The sequence below is a fragment of the Tiliqua scincoides genome, chromosome 5, assembly GCF_035046505.1.
Source record: "Tiliqua scincoides isolate rTilSci1 chromosome 5, rTilSci1.hap2, whole genome shotgun sequence".
NCBI lineage: Eukaryota > Metazoa > Chordata > Lepidosauria > Squamata > Scincidae > Tiliqua > Tiliqua scincoides.
The window spans coordinates 95,993,598-96,010,616 of NC_089825.1; the positions used below are offsets into that span (position 1 = coordinate 95,993,598).

Consider the following 17,019-nt stretch of genomic DNA (forward strand, 5'->3'; position numbering starts at 1 on the left):
AATATTTAAAAAAATCAGTGATTTAGGGCCCAATACTAACCTTCTCCTGCACACTGGAATACGTGTTCCACTGTAAAGTGCTGTTGCAAAAGTGCCGTAAAGCACTTTGTGACTGTATATATTTATCATTTATTTGAAAAATTTGTCTTTCCTTTCCCATGACAAAGCAAACACTCATCATAAATGTATAACGTATCACAACAGTAGGTAAAAACATCAAAACAAAGCATTAAAAACAGTAATTTTAACATTAAACAGTAAACATAAAAACATAATGGACAAAGCAGAACAAAGCAAACCAAAAATACACATCATCAAGTCATTTGGGGAAAACAAATCAGTCCTGAGAAGCAGTCAAACCACCACATTATGGCAGAGGGCAAACATCCACCCATCAACCAAGTGCCAGATGAAGCAGGCAGGTTTTGAGCCCTTGCTTAAAAACTATGAGGGAGGCAGTAGTTCTTAATTTCCCTGGGAGGGAATTCCACAATTGAAGCATCACTACACAGACGGCTTGCCCTGTGCCACCCTCCCTCTGACTTGGGACAGAGGCAGAACTTGGAGCGGGCAGGCTGGAATGTCTGAAGGCCAGGAAAGCCGGTGCGAAGGCCCAAGCCTTCCTGCTGGTGCTGGCAAACTCATGGCCATGCAAATGAGGAGGGAGGTCCTGTGCAGGGGCAGAGGGCACAGGAAGGGTAGTGTGGGGTGCAGTGGGGCAAGAGACAGGTGGCAATGATTCATAGCCTATTTGTACAGTGCTGTGGCATGGCCACCTGCTGGAGTGGAAAGTCTGGTGCAGGGGCAGCGGGGGCAGGTGAAAGGTGGTGGTGGTGGACTGGGGCAGGGTGAGGGTGGTGATGACGGGTGTCCCAATCCTGAGCTGCCTGGGGTACGCAGCTGCAGCAGCGCAAAAAATGGCTGCCATCGCATCCTGCACACTTTGGACAGCCGCCCGCTGCTCATTGGGAGAAGGGGACTTTTCTCCCCTTTTCCAAGGTAAAGAGAGTAATCCTGCAATGGAGCTACTCGATTCACCTCCAATGAAAATGTCGGTGGTGAATCAAGTGCCTCCGTGTTGGGCGGTAAGCCCAACATGGAGGCTTTGGATCTGGTGATCTTGATTTGAATTCACTCTAACGGCCCCCTCCCTCTCTCCCCCGGCATGCCTCCCCCCACCCTCTCCCCACCTCCCTGTAATGCCTCCTCCCCTCCCTCTCCCCACCCTCCACCTGTTCCAACCCTTCCTGGAACGCCTCCTTCCTGCCTCTCCCCACACCCCCTCTTACCTTTCCGCTGCTTGGCAGTCCGTGTGACTGCCAAGAGGTGGAGGTCGAGCGCTCTCCTGGCAGTAGCCCAGTACCAGCCAGTGCTGGGCTAACACTGGCTCTTGCCCGGCGCTAGGGCCTGCAAATGTGCCAGTGCAAAGGTGTGCACTGGAGGTGAGCTGGCACGCAGAGCTCAGGATTGGGCTCTCATAGCCCATTTGTACAGCACTATGAGATTTATGAACATTTAATAGACATCAGGATTATTTGCTTGATCTGGTGCAGGGGCAGGATTTTTTTTTTTTTTTTTTTTTCAACTAGTGGGGTGGGGGGAATGCTAAGCTCTAAGTTAACTTCTCCCTTGTGGCCACTATTCTGCAGGAGAGGAAGTTGGAGTAGGGTTTGGTGTGCTCCCTCAGTTAAGCAAGTTTCACAAGGGGAAACAGAAAAGGGGTGAGCTATATCTCTGAGATATGTGCCTGCAATAAGGGGGTGGGGAGAGTGTTGGAGACAAGACTCCCTGAAGGGTTATCAGTAGTTCATTTTTACTCAATGCAGTTCCATGAAAGAAAGAAAGCAAGCAAGCAAGCAAGCAATCAAGCAAGAAAGAAAGAAAGAGAAAGAAAGAAAGAAAATTTGCCTTGTGTATTTTTGGTGGTTAATGTGGGCAATGTAAATAAACGCACTTCAGTGAATATTGTGGTGTTTGGATGGGGTTCCTTTCCATGCTGATTGTTCCACAGGGAGAGCTGTGGACAAACAAAAGCTTAATTTCTCCTGGTGATTGTGGTGGGAGCAATGGGTCACTTCTCTCTGTCTGTCTGTGTTTCACTATTTCATGCAATGCTGAAAGCACCAACAAACCTCTCAGTGTCTGCCTACCACTGCCTGACATTTTTCCCCAAGGCAAACGAGCTGGGAAATGATGCTACAACATGACAAATTGTGCTTTGATTTAAGGCAATGAATCCCTTTGCTCCCTCAAGGGATGTGGAAGCAGAGAAAGGCACTGATCTCAGGCAAAAAAAGCGAATTCTTTCCCCAAAGAATGTAATTGTTTAGTCCCCTAATGTAATTGTTTAGATGTAATTGTTTAGTCCCCTAATGTAATTGTTTAGATGTAATTGTTTAGTCCCCTGTAATTTTCAAAGGGACTGTAATTAATTCTGAGGCTTACTATGCCTCTCCTGGAGTTTGAATGGTCAATAACACAGTGAAGGATGACATAAATATACCCCATACCATCTGCGGTCTAGGGACTAAGGAGGTTCCACTCAGACTGATTTATTTGCATTTTATATACCTGTCTTCATCAAGCCTATCAGCAAATGGAGCTACCCTACAAGTCAGCCTGTGATAATCGTGGAGACTCTGATGATATTGCAATAAGTGCAGACAAAAGACTCTGTGTTCAGAGAGCTGGTTGGCACTCAAGATGGTGATATTTGTCATGCTTATTGTGGTGCTGTTGCCACCTGCAGTTTGTGACTCCCAGATGTTTAATTGTGGGAGGTGGGATCCCCAGCTTATTCATCACAAGTATTATCAGCCAGGAGATCTCATCATTGGAGGCATTGTCTTTCAGAACATGTTCCAGATCAATCCAAATACTTCCTACCAAAGTCCTCCTCAGCCTCAACTGAGCAGGTTTGAATAAAATTCCCCTCCTCTATAGTATACATCCAGATTATACCCTTTGGCAAACTGATTATAGGAGGTCTGGACTGCAGTTGCATCTATCGTAATCTGTACTGCTAGCACTTAAACCAGGTTGCAGGTGTGCAACCTCCATTCCCATCTGCTAGCATTTTATGAAACAGAAACATGAATCTTTGCAACCTTGACCACAGCAATATAACTGCATTTTGAACACACTAATCACTAATTAGAATGTCAAGGGAGGAGTAGAGTGTGGAGGCTACACAGGGATCTCATGTTTTCTTTGAAAAGAATGAGTCAAAGCCTCCCAATGAAGGCTGCATAGACTGGGGTCGCAATCCTTTCCAATTTTCCAGCACCAGTGCAGCCTCAATGCAGCCTGGAGACAAGGGAACAAATGTTCCCTAATAGTGAGGAGGCCTCTGTGTCTGCCTCTCCACTAAAGGATGCAGCACATACCCCGTTGGCATGGCTGCACCGGCTCTGAAAAATTGGATAGGTTTGGGCCCTGATTAGGCCAACATCAGTGAAACAAGTGAAGACTTTAAGAAACAAGCCCCTTTTTTCAACACACACACACAAATGACTTAGAATGCACTGAAGCTGTGAAATATTTTCAAGTATTTTCTTGCTTTAGTTGGTATTTTATAGAGAGAGGAAACCTCACCCCCTTCCATTAAGTTTGTAACTATGTTTTGCAAACTGGACTATTCCCCCACCATGAAGAAATGAAGAAGAAAATAACTTGATACATCATTAGTTCAGTGGCCATTCATTTCTCCCCACCCTGTCGTGTGTAATCTATCCTGATTCCCAGATTGCCTTAAAATACATAGTATACATGTACTTCATCATAGTAAACATTAATGGATTCATAATATAGTGGCAATGATTTCAAAAAGTGCTGAATATGCCTGTGACCCAAAATGCCATTCTCTGTGTAGGATGTTTATTCAGAGCTACCAAGGTGTCCTGGCTTTGGAATTTGCTGTCAAAGAGATCAATGAAAATCAACAGTTGTTGCCCAACATTACACTGGGATTCAACATTTGTGACAGCTATTTGGAGGCAAGGGGCACCTACCGGGCCACCCTGCAACTTATTTCCCCAAAGGACAGATTTGTACCAAACTACAAGTGTGACAACATGAGCAGTCTAATGGCAGCCATCGAAGAACTAACCTCTGACATCTCCCACCAAATCATAGATGTTTTAGGCCGCTACAAGATTTTACAGGTAGAACAATAATGTGCAATTTGCATAAGCATTTTCCTTTGTGATAATTTGATGGTCTGTGACTGTAGTTCAGTGACGAGTAACATGCTTCCCCAACTCCATCCAGTAAAGCTGAGAATAGTCAAGAGAATGCAAGAGAGACAGAACCTGATGTCACTCGCGAGAAGCACATTTTTGCACAGCACCATCAAGTTTTTCAGTAATACACATCCCCTCCAGTAAAGCTGTGAAAGATCAAGGTAATCTGATGTCACAGGCAGGAAGCTGTGACCATCAGGAGATGATTTGCATCTTGAAGCCAGAGTAAGGGATACAGTCGGGGTAGCTGAGCTGAGCTGTTTCCTCCAGCATAGGGATTTGCACTGAAACTGGAATTTGACTTGGCTGGACGTAGAAACCTGTTGCACTGCAGGTCGTTCCTTGTTACCCACTGAGGTTCCGGTCTGCAACTCCCCAGTGGTTTAAAAAAAAAAAAAAGTGGATACCGAATCAGTGGAAAAAATAGCTTCAAAGACCCACTTCCAGGTTTCCTGCTCCTCCGCTGTTGCCCATGAACGCATTGCTATAGACGCTATACCACATTCAGTCACTAGATGGGGTGAATAAGGGAATCTAGTGGAATGCAATTATAATTATTTAACAAATTATAATTACTTAACAGAGCAAAGGTAAGACATTGGATTGTGATGCTTTTTTTCTTGTTACAAGGCAGTAAAAGGTGGACCTCGGTATCAGTGGTGAGTCATATCAGTGGATACCCAGGTTCCACCTCTGTTTGTTATTGTCTGATGAAAATTTAGCCATATACATTCCAAAAGTCTTGCCTTGTGTCTTTTACCTAAGAAGAGTCTTGCTGTATCAGACCAAAGACCCATTTAGTCCAGCTTCCTATATGTCACAGTGGCTCACCTCTTACCTCAAGGAATACACAAGACAACAAGCTACCTGCATCTTGTTGCCACTTCCATGCATCTTTTGGTGGCATATGGGGCAATGTTCCAGAACAGGCTTGGCATCTGGTCAAGTCACAGCCCAATCTTAACTATTTTCAGCACTGATGCAACTGTGCCAGCAAGGCATGCCCTGCATCCTGCAGAAGATGAAGCAGTCACACAGGCATCTGCAAGGTAAGGGAACAAATGCTCCCTTATGTCGGGGAAGCATTGTGGCTGCATTAGCACTGAAAAGTTGGTTAAGATTGGGCTGTCAGTTTCATAATTCCTAATTTTGGTGCAGTGAGAGCAAAGTCACCAAAAAGGACATTGTTGGTGATGTGCTGTGATATATACTTTATTGTATTATATTTTATTGCTGTTTTTAAGATGTCCTTACTTGTGAAGGGTTTTAATGTATAGTTTGTTTTTAAGTGTGATTTTCTTTGTATTTCTCAACACTGTTGTAAGCCACCTTCAGGCAGAAAGGCAGCACGGAAATACAGTAAATAAATAAATAAAATAAAATAACTACAATTTTCAAAATGCACCAAAATTTATGTATTTCTGCTGTTTTCCTTTTCTTTCTTCCCCCTTTGATTACCACCTTTTTCACACACAGATAGCAACATATGTCATTTTATCAATTTTTTTTATGCTGCCCATCTCTATTCAGCTGGTGTTTGGGTCTGCGGCAGTTTCAATGGATAAGAATCAAGTAATTCCTGTCTACCGGGGAGAACCAAATGGTGTCCATCAATATAGGGGAATAATCCAGTTACTGCTGCATTTCAATTGGACATGGATTGGATTCATTACTACTGATGAGATAAATCTACAATGGTTCAGGAAGGACATGTTCCCTGAATTTTCCAGAAATGGCATCTGCTTTGCCATCCTGGAATCATTCAGCAGTTTAGCAATTGACAAGGAAGAAACAGCACTAGAATTTTATAATAAAATAATGAACCACAAAGTCAATGTATTGGTCTTCTACGGAGACATTCGTTCCATGCTGTGTTTGATTTGGGTGTTAAATGCAGGAAGAAAAGGCACAAGTCACAGGCAAAGAGGTAAAGTTTGGATTCTGACAACACACATGAAGTTAAAATATTCTGCCAGCTACAATGATTGGGATATTCAAGATTTTCATGGTACTTTATCATTTGCAATGCACTCCCATGAACTTCTAGGATTCCAAGATTTTCTTCAAAGCCGAAACCTTTCCAGCAGTAAAGAAGATGGTTTTATCAGGGATTTCTGGGAAAATGCATTTCAGTGCACATTCTCCAGTTCTCCTCTGGGTCACGCTGAAAGGGCTGCCTGCACTGGAGAGGAGAGGCTGGAGAGTCTTCCAGAGCATATCTTCCCAATGAGCATAACAGGCCAAAGCTACACCATCTACAACGCTGTCTATGGTGTGGCTCATGCTCTCCGTGCCATGTATCTGTCCAACTCCAACAACAGGGCAAAGATGGAGGGTGAGAGAAGGTTTCAGAATCAGCATCCATGGCAGGTAGGATTACCAAATACAGAGGAGAATATGGATATGATGAAAAACTAATGCACAATTCATGTTCACCATGCATTTTATGCATGCTCATCATGCATTAAACTTGTGTTTAAAAAGTGGCCTAAATTAAACCCAAGGTGCAGTCTAGTGTCTTCATTGGGAGGTATAAGGGTCAATGGAATGCCAGATGCTGGAGAGTGACAACATGGTGCAAGTTTCTTGTTGCCTTGTGTGTTCCCTGAAGCATATGATGGACTACTGTAAGATACAGGAAGCTACACCAAATGGGCCCTGGGTGTGATCCCGCAGGCTCTTCTTATCAATTGTTAATAGCATTTTATAAAATCAAAGTTTGATGGTGATAATGTTAAAATGATTTAAAAAAAAAGAAAAAAGGAAGTGATGTCATAGTCAGGACATTCCCAACAGCCCATAAAATATATCAGTGACAGAGAATAGAATGGATATGTTGAAAAAATAACACACAAATGCATAGAGAGTGATGTCAGCATATTTGGTGATGGTGTGAGACTCAATTTTTTTTAAAAAAAGAAGGCTGTTTGCTATCTTCATGTAAATCTGCCTGTTCGTAAAAGTATTTACAAACACAAGAATTCTAAAAGTAACAATAAAGTGTTGTAACAATATATAGTGTTCCACTAATGCCAAGTTCAAACTAATGTTTTTGTTCAAACATTTTTCTTTTCCTTTTTAACAAAGCTCCACCACTTCTTCAAAATGATGTCATTTAACAACAGTGCTGGGGACCAGATTTCCTTTGACCAGAATGGGGAATTAGTTGCTGGATTTGACATTATGAACTGGGTCACATTTCCAAACCAAAGTTTTGTTAAAGTCAAGGTGGGAAGGGTGGATCTCCAGGCCCTTCCAGATGAAGCCATCACCATTAACGAGGATGCCATTATATGGCACAGCTGGTTCAACCAGGTAGGACTTAAATGTAGGCAATAGTTTGGGAAGAATTGTGCAACGTGTAGAGTTGCCAAACAGTTTTGTAGATTTTCAAATACGAAAATCCAATAATCTCGTAATTATTGGATTATGTTCACGCTGTAAACTGCAGTGCGAAGCAGCACATCACTCCCTGCTGAGGCATCATTTTCTGAGCACAGTTCATATTGCCCTCCATGGAGGATTGCTTTTTTCTGATACATTTATTTAATTCTCTTGGTTTAAGCTTCTTACACCTCACAGAGATCAATCCTAACCAACTTTCCAGCACATGCATAGCTGTGCCAGTGGGGTATGAGTTGCACCCTGCAAGGGGACAGCTGGGGCGGCTCAGTCAAGGAGGCCTCCTCAAGGTAAGGCAATGTTTGCTACCTCGGAGTTGCATTGCCCTTACCTTGGTACAGGAACATTGGTTAGGGTTGTGCCCCCAGTAGGATTTGCACGTGTACTAAGTACAGATGATTGACATGCCCTTAAGCCACCGTTCCATGGGTTTCTCTCTGGAGTGGAGAAAAGATGTATGTTTCCCTTCATTTAACTTATACATCATCTGTTTTAATTCATAGAAGACACATTTACTAATTTTTATGGATACCTATGTAATCCTCCATGTAATCCTTACTGTTTCATGACAGCTGGTGTCTTAGTCACGACATCTCAATCTCAGGGCAATTGCCACCTCTGCTCTTACTTTTGTCACACTCATACAAGATGGGCAGCCCAATCCTAACTAGTGCTGGTGCAGCCAGGTTGCAAGGCCTGCTCTGTATCCAGTGCTAGTTGGAAGCCAGCTGGAGGACTCCTCAGAATAAGAAGTTATTTTCCCCCTTACCCAAGTAGCACCTCAGCCAGCCCGATGTGGCTTCTTGGATCTTTGCCATCTATCTGTGCATCCCAGAGTAATGCTAGGAGGCCCAGAAGTGGGGTTGGAAGGTGGAAGTGAAGCCTCCACCGATCCCGCCTCCTACTGGGCCCAATTCACCTTGTTCCACCCTCTCCCAACCCAGAAATCTACTCTCTCCTCCCCCCACCAGCCTCCCCACACCCCAGTGCTGGTCAGAGCACATCCTACTTCTGCTGGTGGCCCTGGGTTGGTATGCAGTGTCAGCAAGGCAGCACAGGGCTCCCCACCAGCACTGCAGACTCTCAAGAACATGCCTTACACTACGCTTAGGCCAGCACAGCAGCCACTGTGTTGGCAGAATGCTCCTATAGGATTGGGCTCGGAATAATGTGCAAGCCATGCTAAAAGACCAGCAGCATCTTATTGCAAACCATTTTGCATCTTCAAGAATCCAAGTTCGTGGTTCTGAAAGTTAACATTCTCCTCTTTCATTGGTGGATTAGGCACGACCCCTTTCTATGTGCAGTGACAACTGCCGCCCTGGATATAGCAAAAGAAACAAGGAAGGGGAGCCCTTCTGTTGCTATGATTGCATCCCATGTCCAGCAGGGAAGGTGTCTGACCAGAAAGGTGAGGGTTGCAGTGTACAGAGTTCTTGAAAAGATTGGTTGTAATTCAGAGGAATTGAACTGAATGGAACGGATTCAGATTCTTGGGTCATTTCTCCAATGTAACTAATCTTCTTAACTTAAATATGTGTTTTGATCTGTAGGCTTTTTGTCTGTGATGGTCCAATCCTGTTCTTGGCTGGCAAACAGCTTGCGGTGGTGCTGGCTCCAATGGATGAAATGGACCAGCTAAGGACCATTTATTTATTTATTTATTTTTTGGGGGGGCCAAAACAGGAAGTGAGTCAAAGTTGTGATCTAGAGCATTTCTGAGGCATGGGAGGCCTGCAGAGGGTCTTTGGGCTCCTTGCAGAGGGGTTTTTGCGCTCCCCGCTCCCTCCACTGTGGCAAGAACAACCCCAGTAAGTGTTTTAAAAGCCTTTTTCCCCCCAGTGCCAGCCTGATCGCGGGAGCACTAGTGCCACTGTCAATGTTGACCCACCCCTTAAAAGGGCAGTGACTGGCCCTCCCTGGCTGGGGCATCACAGAGCCCCAGTTTTGGAATCTGTGGCTTAAAGAAATGCAATGAATAAAATGAACAAAGCGAGTTGGTTTCAAAAACATGGATGATCTGTTTTTAGGAGGTGTTTTCAGCCCAATCCTATGTGTGTCTACTTAGAAGTAAGTTCCATTATAGTCAATGGGGCCTATTCACAAGAAAGTGTGGATAGGATTGCAGCCACAATGAATTAAGAGATGAAAATTATTTCAATTAAGAACAAAAATGAAAAAAGAAACAAATTAGATTATTTGATATATTTTATTTTGCTTTTAGCTATTTTAAATTATGATTTAATTATGTTGTGTGAGACTTCGAGCTTTGGAAAAAAGGGACAAGTCTTTTAATCAATGCTTATGCAAACACACATTTTTTTTGTCTGGATCGATCCTCCATGATCCTCCATAGATCTATCTATCTATCTATCCTCCATATCCTATCGATCCTCCATAGATCTATCTATCTATCTATCTATCTATCTATCTATCTATCTATCTATCTATCTATCTATCTATCTATCTATCTATGATATACAGGATATCTATCTATCTATATCTATCTGTATCTATCTATCTATATCTATCTGTATATCTATGATATACAGGATATCTATCTATCTATGATATACAGTCAGTTCTCTTTATACATGAATTCACTATTCGTGAATTCCCTTATCTGCAAGGGACAAAATTGGCATCTACCTCTCATTAACTCTGTTCTTGTTATATGTGAATTCTCTGCTGGTGTACTTGTGGGGAGGGGCTCAGCGCAGTTACTAGCATGCAGGTGGGGGCAAGAGAGGTTGTGGGAGGAGGAGGAGGAGAAGAGACAGTGGCCTCCTTCATGACCCAGTGCTAGTTTTCTGCATCAAATGGGCATTGGTATTGGTCCATAGGGAATAGTCAGACATCGGACACGTTTGTGTCTGCTTCCAGACCTGCCCCACCATCTTGGAGACTCCATCTTGGGGACTCCATCTTGGGGACTTCTTAACCCTGGTGATGATTAGAGGTTGATAACACAGGCCTACAAAATTGAGGGTCAGAAAAGTTTTTCCCAAACTTTATGGTGGTTTGATAGGAATTTGGGGTGCTGATTCCAAAAACGGCATCCGTTTTGCCCTAACACGTCTAGTTTTGGAGATAGAGTATAGCCTCATTAGTGAATGGTTCAAGCAGCTTCCTCATGAGGAAGTCATGGTGTAGCCTTCCTCATGAGTAAGCTGCTTGAATCATTCACTAAAGAGGCTATGCTGTGTCTCCAAAACTATATATGATAGGGCAAAACGGATGCCATTTTTGGAATCAGCACCCCAAATTTTCCCAGGAATTGGTGTAACATTTAAGGAAGCAAAATGTTTGTTGGCCTATGTAATGAGAAGTCTCTGGAAGGCTACCTGAGGGCTGTTCTGGGGCTGAGAAAAGTCTAGGGAATGACCATTTCCCCAATAGGCTCAATGATTCAGTTAGTTTGATATCCACAAGGTCAGGCCTTTTCAAACTGGAGTGTTGTGACGCCCCAGCCTGAGGGCCCTGGCTTCTGCCTCCTTAAGGGGCAGGGGCTGGGGGAGGCAGCGACACAATCCCAAGGATAGCATCCGCTAAGGCGACTGCAGGCACTGGGATGTACTCACCAGTCCCTGCAGCAGCCTCCCGTGCATCTGCAGGGCTCCCCTGCCTGATAAAAGTGAAAGTGCAGCGATCGCGTTCCACCTCCGCAAAACTGGAAGCGGAGCATGATCGCTGCACTTTCACTTTTAGCAGCCTGGAGAGCCCTGCAAATGGTCGCACAGGGCTCCCTACACCCCCAGGAGGCTGCTGCAGGGACTGGTGAGTACATCCCTGTTCCTGCAGCCGCCTTATTGAGGAGATCCTGGGGATCGCTTTGCTGCCTCCCCCCCACCCCCGCAAGAACTTACAGGCTCTCAAATTCCCCCTGAGAGTTTGACAACCACTGCACTAGGTTTTCCAGGAACCTAACCCTAGAGGATAATGAGAACTGACTGTATGACAGACTAATTTGTGCATGGCTTTCCATAGTATTCATAGTGATTTATCTTCAGCTACAAAGATTGGAACTCCGTTCTTCAAGAGATACAACCTTGCTGATAAATACTACAGCCCTGCATCTAGTTTCGCCCCATCTAGCTATCTAGCCTTCTAGCTATTCATCTGTCCTTTGCTCTTTGGGTTGCATATAATCGTTTCAATTGATGATCTAAGCTATGTTTAGCCCCTCATGGAGAAAGCCACTCCTCCCCTCCAGCACTTAGAGCCCAATCCTATGCATGTCTACTCAGAAATAATTCCCATTATAACTGGCTTCCACCCAGGTAAGTGTGGATAGGATTGCTGCCCCACTTGGGTGCTTAGAACAAAGAGGCAGAGAATAGTTATCATTTCTTTGGCCTGCCTTTGACCTTGTCAGTGTTTCTCATGTCTCTCCATCAAGGAGGACATCAGCCATATCTTCTGTGGCAAAATGTCCCATAAAGTGGAGGTTGCCTTGCCATACACTGTCATATATCAGTAGCAACCAAGATTCTGGTGGAAACAGAACAGGCATGAGAGTCTCCTCAAAGAATAACAAGGAGCCAATAGGACGGCATGTCTCACACATGGGATGTTTCACACGGAGGAAAGGTGATGTGCCCCCAAACCATTTAGTGCTGAAGAGCAATTACCTGCACCTTGCATCATGCTCAGAAACAAACTGGCAACAAAACCAGCTGACATGGCATGACAAAATATCCTAGTATATTCCAGAACTTCACGGTTGTTTTTATACCAATGGTTGTACTTAAAAGGTCTTCCGGAATGGCCCCACATAGAACATCTTGTGTTTATGACATAAACATGTATTACTATGAATTCCCCATCTTCTGACATCATAACAATGTGAAATTCTCTTTAGATACTGCGTATAGTTGGCAGTTTCTGGGAGGCTCATGTCAGGACAGGCTATATTGTGCAAGAGATGGGGAAGAAGGAAGAAGCCTGAGAAAAAGCTGTGTGTGGAAATTTCTTGCAGCTCAGTCCTATCCTGCTGTTGCATCGTGGGAATGCATGTTCTGGTGACACAGCTTGCAAAATGTGACATATCATAGAGTTAAGCCTGGCCACCAGGACAAATGGTGAGCAGTGGCTGCTGGGCTGACAGCAGCCATCATCTGTGGCCATCATAAGTTAGCAGGACCGACAGTGGGTTGGAGGGTGCAGAAAAAGACATGCTGTGGGAGGAACAGGACAGGGACCAGGACAGGGATGGGAGCATGCTGAAAGTGAGAAGGGGGCATTTATTGGTGACAGAGGCTCAGCTGATATATTGTCCTTCTGTCTGGCCTCAATCCATCTACCTGGGTCCACCTGGGAGTTGTCAAATTTTAGCAAATTTTAGCAAAGATTGAAGCAGACTGCTTGGGACAGCAGAGGCTTGCCTGGGGGCAAGGAAATAAATATTTCCTTAACCTGAGGAGGTCTACGGGACTTAAATCACCCATGGAATGCAGTGCAAGCCCTATTGGTGCAGCTGCACCAACTCTGGGAAAGTCCATTGGGCAGCATGTTAAATATGAGTGCTTCTTCAATGGTCTGAGAGCCTGAGCACAGACTCAGTATCTGATGTAGTTACTGACGATGACTCCCTCCCACCTTCCCCACCAAGCAAGTCTTCAAAAAGAATATAATGTGGCACATTTGTGTATTGGTTTGATGACTCTTCTTTTTCAGACATGGCTGACTGTTTCACATGCCCTAGTGATCAATATCCGAACAAGGACCAGACTTCCTGCATTCTCAAAGTTGTCATCTTCTTGTCTTACAAAGAACCTTTGGGTATCAGTATAGCCATTTGTGCTCTTTCATTTGCCTTGGTCACAGCTCTGGTGCTACTGTTGTTTGTGAAGCATCATGACAGTCCCATAGTCAAAGTCAACAATCCGAGCCTCACCTACACACTTTTAATTTCTCTCTTGCTGTGCTTCCTTTGTGCATTGCTACATATAGGCCGACCTGAAAAGGTGACATGTATCTTCCGCAAACTTGCCTTTGGCATTATCTTCACAATACCTATGTCAGCTGTGTTGGCCAAAACAGTCACAGTGGTGCTGGCATTCACAGCCACACAGCCAGGGTCCACTCTGAAGAGCTGGGTGGGGAAAAGATTAGCCAACTCCATTATTCTTCTTTCTATTATGTTTGAAGTAGTTATTTGTATTGTACATGTGACAATCTCTCCCCCATTCCCAGTAACCGACATGCATTCAAGGAATGAAGAAATCACTTTGGGATGTAAGGAGCCATCACCAGCCATAGTATGCAGCGAAATGGTCTACTGGGGTTTTCTCGCCATTGTCAGCATCGCTGTGGCTTTCCTCGCTCAGAAGTTGCCAGATGCTTTTAATGAAGCCAAATTCATCTCTTTTAGCATGGTGGTGTTTTGCTGTGTTTGGTTGGCCTATACTCCAACCTTCTTGACCATCACGGGGAAAAACAAAGTTGCTTTGAAGATCCTGTCTATGTTGGCCTCCAGTGCTGCAGTGCTGGTCTTTATATTCTTCCCCAAATGCTACATTATTTTGTGGAGGCCTGAGCTGAACAGCAGGAAACAATTAAGAAAGCGGAAACGCTGAAGAAGTAGAGAAGTGTCTGTTTTAGTTGTTGCATTTTACTACAAAATCAACAACAGCCTTTTAAAATGTTATACGAACCTCTGTGTTCTATATATCTCTTTATTTAAAAGCATTTTTGCCCTGCCCTTCCAAGCTCTGATATGCTGGTGGTTTACAAAAGGAATAAAAATAAGGAGGGGAAATCAAAACAATAATTATAAAAAGAAAAGATGCTATAATAAATGTCAAGCAACATCAAAGGCAAGAGACACAAAGTAAGAAGCAGAACAACAGCTCAGGAGGTCCAAAACAAAAAAAAGCCAGTGCAGGAAAGGAAATAATTAATGAAGAATTGCATGATGCTGACAACCCAATCCTATGCACTGCTGGCAAAGCTCAATCTCTGGTGCTCATCCTAGCCCCATGGAGGTCTTTCAGGCCTGAGACAGGGATTAGGATGCGGCAGAAGACTTTGCTGCAATCCCCATCCCCTGCTGTCCAGCCCCCTCTCTGCCCTCCCATACCCCAAAACACCATTTCCTGCTTCCGTTCTACCATCCCATGCCTTTCCTCCCCTCTACACAGCACAGTAGCCATCATGTGGGATGCAGCACCCATGGGAAGGCACAAGCCAGCACTGCTTACTCAGTGGTGTATGTTTTATACCACTTACACCATACAAGCATTTACAAAAACTTTATGACACTTTTACGACACTCTGTGCTGGAGCTACAATTACAGTGCCCATGCTGTGCAGCAGCAGGTTTGAGCTCTAGAAGTTTCTACAGCCCTTCAAAATGTCAGCAGCCTGAAAATCTGAATTCACTGGAAGTGCATTTCGTAGGCCAGGCAGCACCACAGAAAAGGTCCTGTTGTGAGTCACCACCCACTGTGCATCTAAAGGTGATGATACCTGTAGAAGTTCCATGTGCAGTGAGCTGATGGGTCTGGAAGACATATTAGAACAGATTGTCCTTCAAGGTATCCGCATCCCATACATTGAAGGACTTTATATGGTATGTACTTTGGTTTGTCCTCGGACATACACGGGCAAACACTACGGATTGATTAGTGGACTTACACAACACAATCCTACGCAATGCTGGCAAAACTCAATCTCTGGTGCTCATCCTAGCACTGTGTAGGTCTTTCAGGCCCAGAATAGGAATTGGATGCTGCTGAGGCCTCCTCTGCCATCCCCATCCCCTGCCGGCCTGCCCCCTCTCTGCACTCCCATGCCCCAAAACACCCCTTCACACCTCTGTTCCACCATCCCATACCTTTCCTCCCCCCCCCCACACACACAGCACTTACCAGCCCCAGGAGTCATCATGTGGAATGCCACACCCATGGGAAGGCACAAGCCAGCACCGCTTACTCAGTGGTGTATGCTTTATGCCATATTCCCCTTTGCCTGGCCTGACCACTGGCCAAGGCTCATCTGCCTACTCTTGAATAAACGTGACTGTGAGGCTGCTTTGCTCTCCATGGGGCTCAATAGGGCATCTGGGAGGCAGGCACCTCCTTCTTGGGTGTTTTGGGGGGCTGCATTCATTGGATGAGGACCATTCTGACGTCCTTTGAGTCCTCTCTGCCTGCCCTTTCCAACGGACTAAGACAAGTTCGCCTACTTGCGAGTAAACATGGCCACATGGCTTCCTTTCAATAGACTCACAACTGGGAGGGAGGCAGGGACCTCCTTCTCGAGTTTGGGGGGGCTGCAGTCATTAGATTGGAACCATTCAGGTGTCATTGGAGTCCTCTCAGCCTGCCCTTTTCAATGTACTATGGCAAGTGCACCTTTTCACAAGTAAACGCGATATGACTCGCTTTCCATAGGGCTCCATGAATTTTTTCTTTCCGGTTTTTTGGCCATAACTTTTGAACAAAAGGAGCAATTCCAATTCTGTTTTTTGAATTGTACTCCACTGAACATTCCATATCCAACAGTGTATGGCACGATATGGTAGCTCTGAAAGCCGCGAAGTTAGCGCATCCTCCCCCCAGGGTGGGTCACCCCCCACCATACATCACCCCGTGCGGCCTGCCCTCCCACACACCCCTAGCGACGCCACTGTCACTGCTACATATTGGCTGACCTGAGAAGGTGATCTGTATTCTCCGTCAAAGTACCTTTGGCATCATCTTCACCATGACTGTGTCAGCGGCGTTGGCAAAAACAGTCACAGTGGTGCTTGCATTCAAGGCCACATGGCCACGTTCCACTATGAGCAACTGGGTGGGGAAAAGATTGGCCAGCTCCATTATTCTTCCTTGCATGGTTATTGAGGGAGACATTTGCATTGTACAGCTGACAATGTTTCCCCCATTGCCGTATGCTGACATGCACTCATGAATTCAAGAAATCATTTTGGAATGTGCTCAGCCATCAGCAGCCCTGTTGTTCACCAAAGTAACCTTTTTGGGATTTCTAGCCATTGTCAACTTCATGGTGGCTTTACTTGCTCAGAAGCTGCCAGATGATTTTAATGAAGCCAGATATATTACTTCCAGCATGATGGTGTTTGGTTGACTGATATTCCAACCATCTTGACTGCTAGAGGGGAAAAAATGCCCCCCTCCAAGCATGCAACAAGAAGAGATGGTGGCACCTTTGACATAGTGAGGGGAGGGATGACCTCCGCTATAGTTGCTTGGGCTCTTCTCTGCTTGGAGTCCCTTGCAACTTCTTTTGGAATAGTGAGCCCTTGAACTGTCTTGACTCCACCAGGGATTGGTAGAGATAAGAAGGGATTGTCTACAGCTTGGAGATTGGGACTACCCAAATGATGAGGGTGATGTAGTAGTCAAACTGTTTA

At 44.8% G+C, this 17,019-nt stretch overlaps 1 protein-coding gene across 1 annotated transcript; it reads left to right on the forward strand.

The window, feature by feature from the left end:
• The first annotated feature begins 2,703 nt into the window (after nt 1-2,703).
• Nucleotides 2,704-14,221, forward strand: LOC136652433 (vomeronasal type-2 receptor 26-like). The gene is made up of 6 exons (XM_066629372.1): nt 2,704-2,915; nt 3,872-4,163; nt 5,772-6,611; nt 7,329-7,556; nt 8,928-9,054; nt 13,320-14,221. The coding sequence occupies exons 1-6, from the start codon at nt 2,704-2,706 to the stop codon at nt 14,219-14,221; spliced, it is 2,601 nt and encodes an 866-aa protein (XP_066485469.1).
• Nucleotides 14,222-17,019: the final 2,798 nt, after the last annotated feature.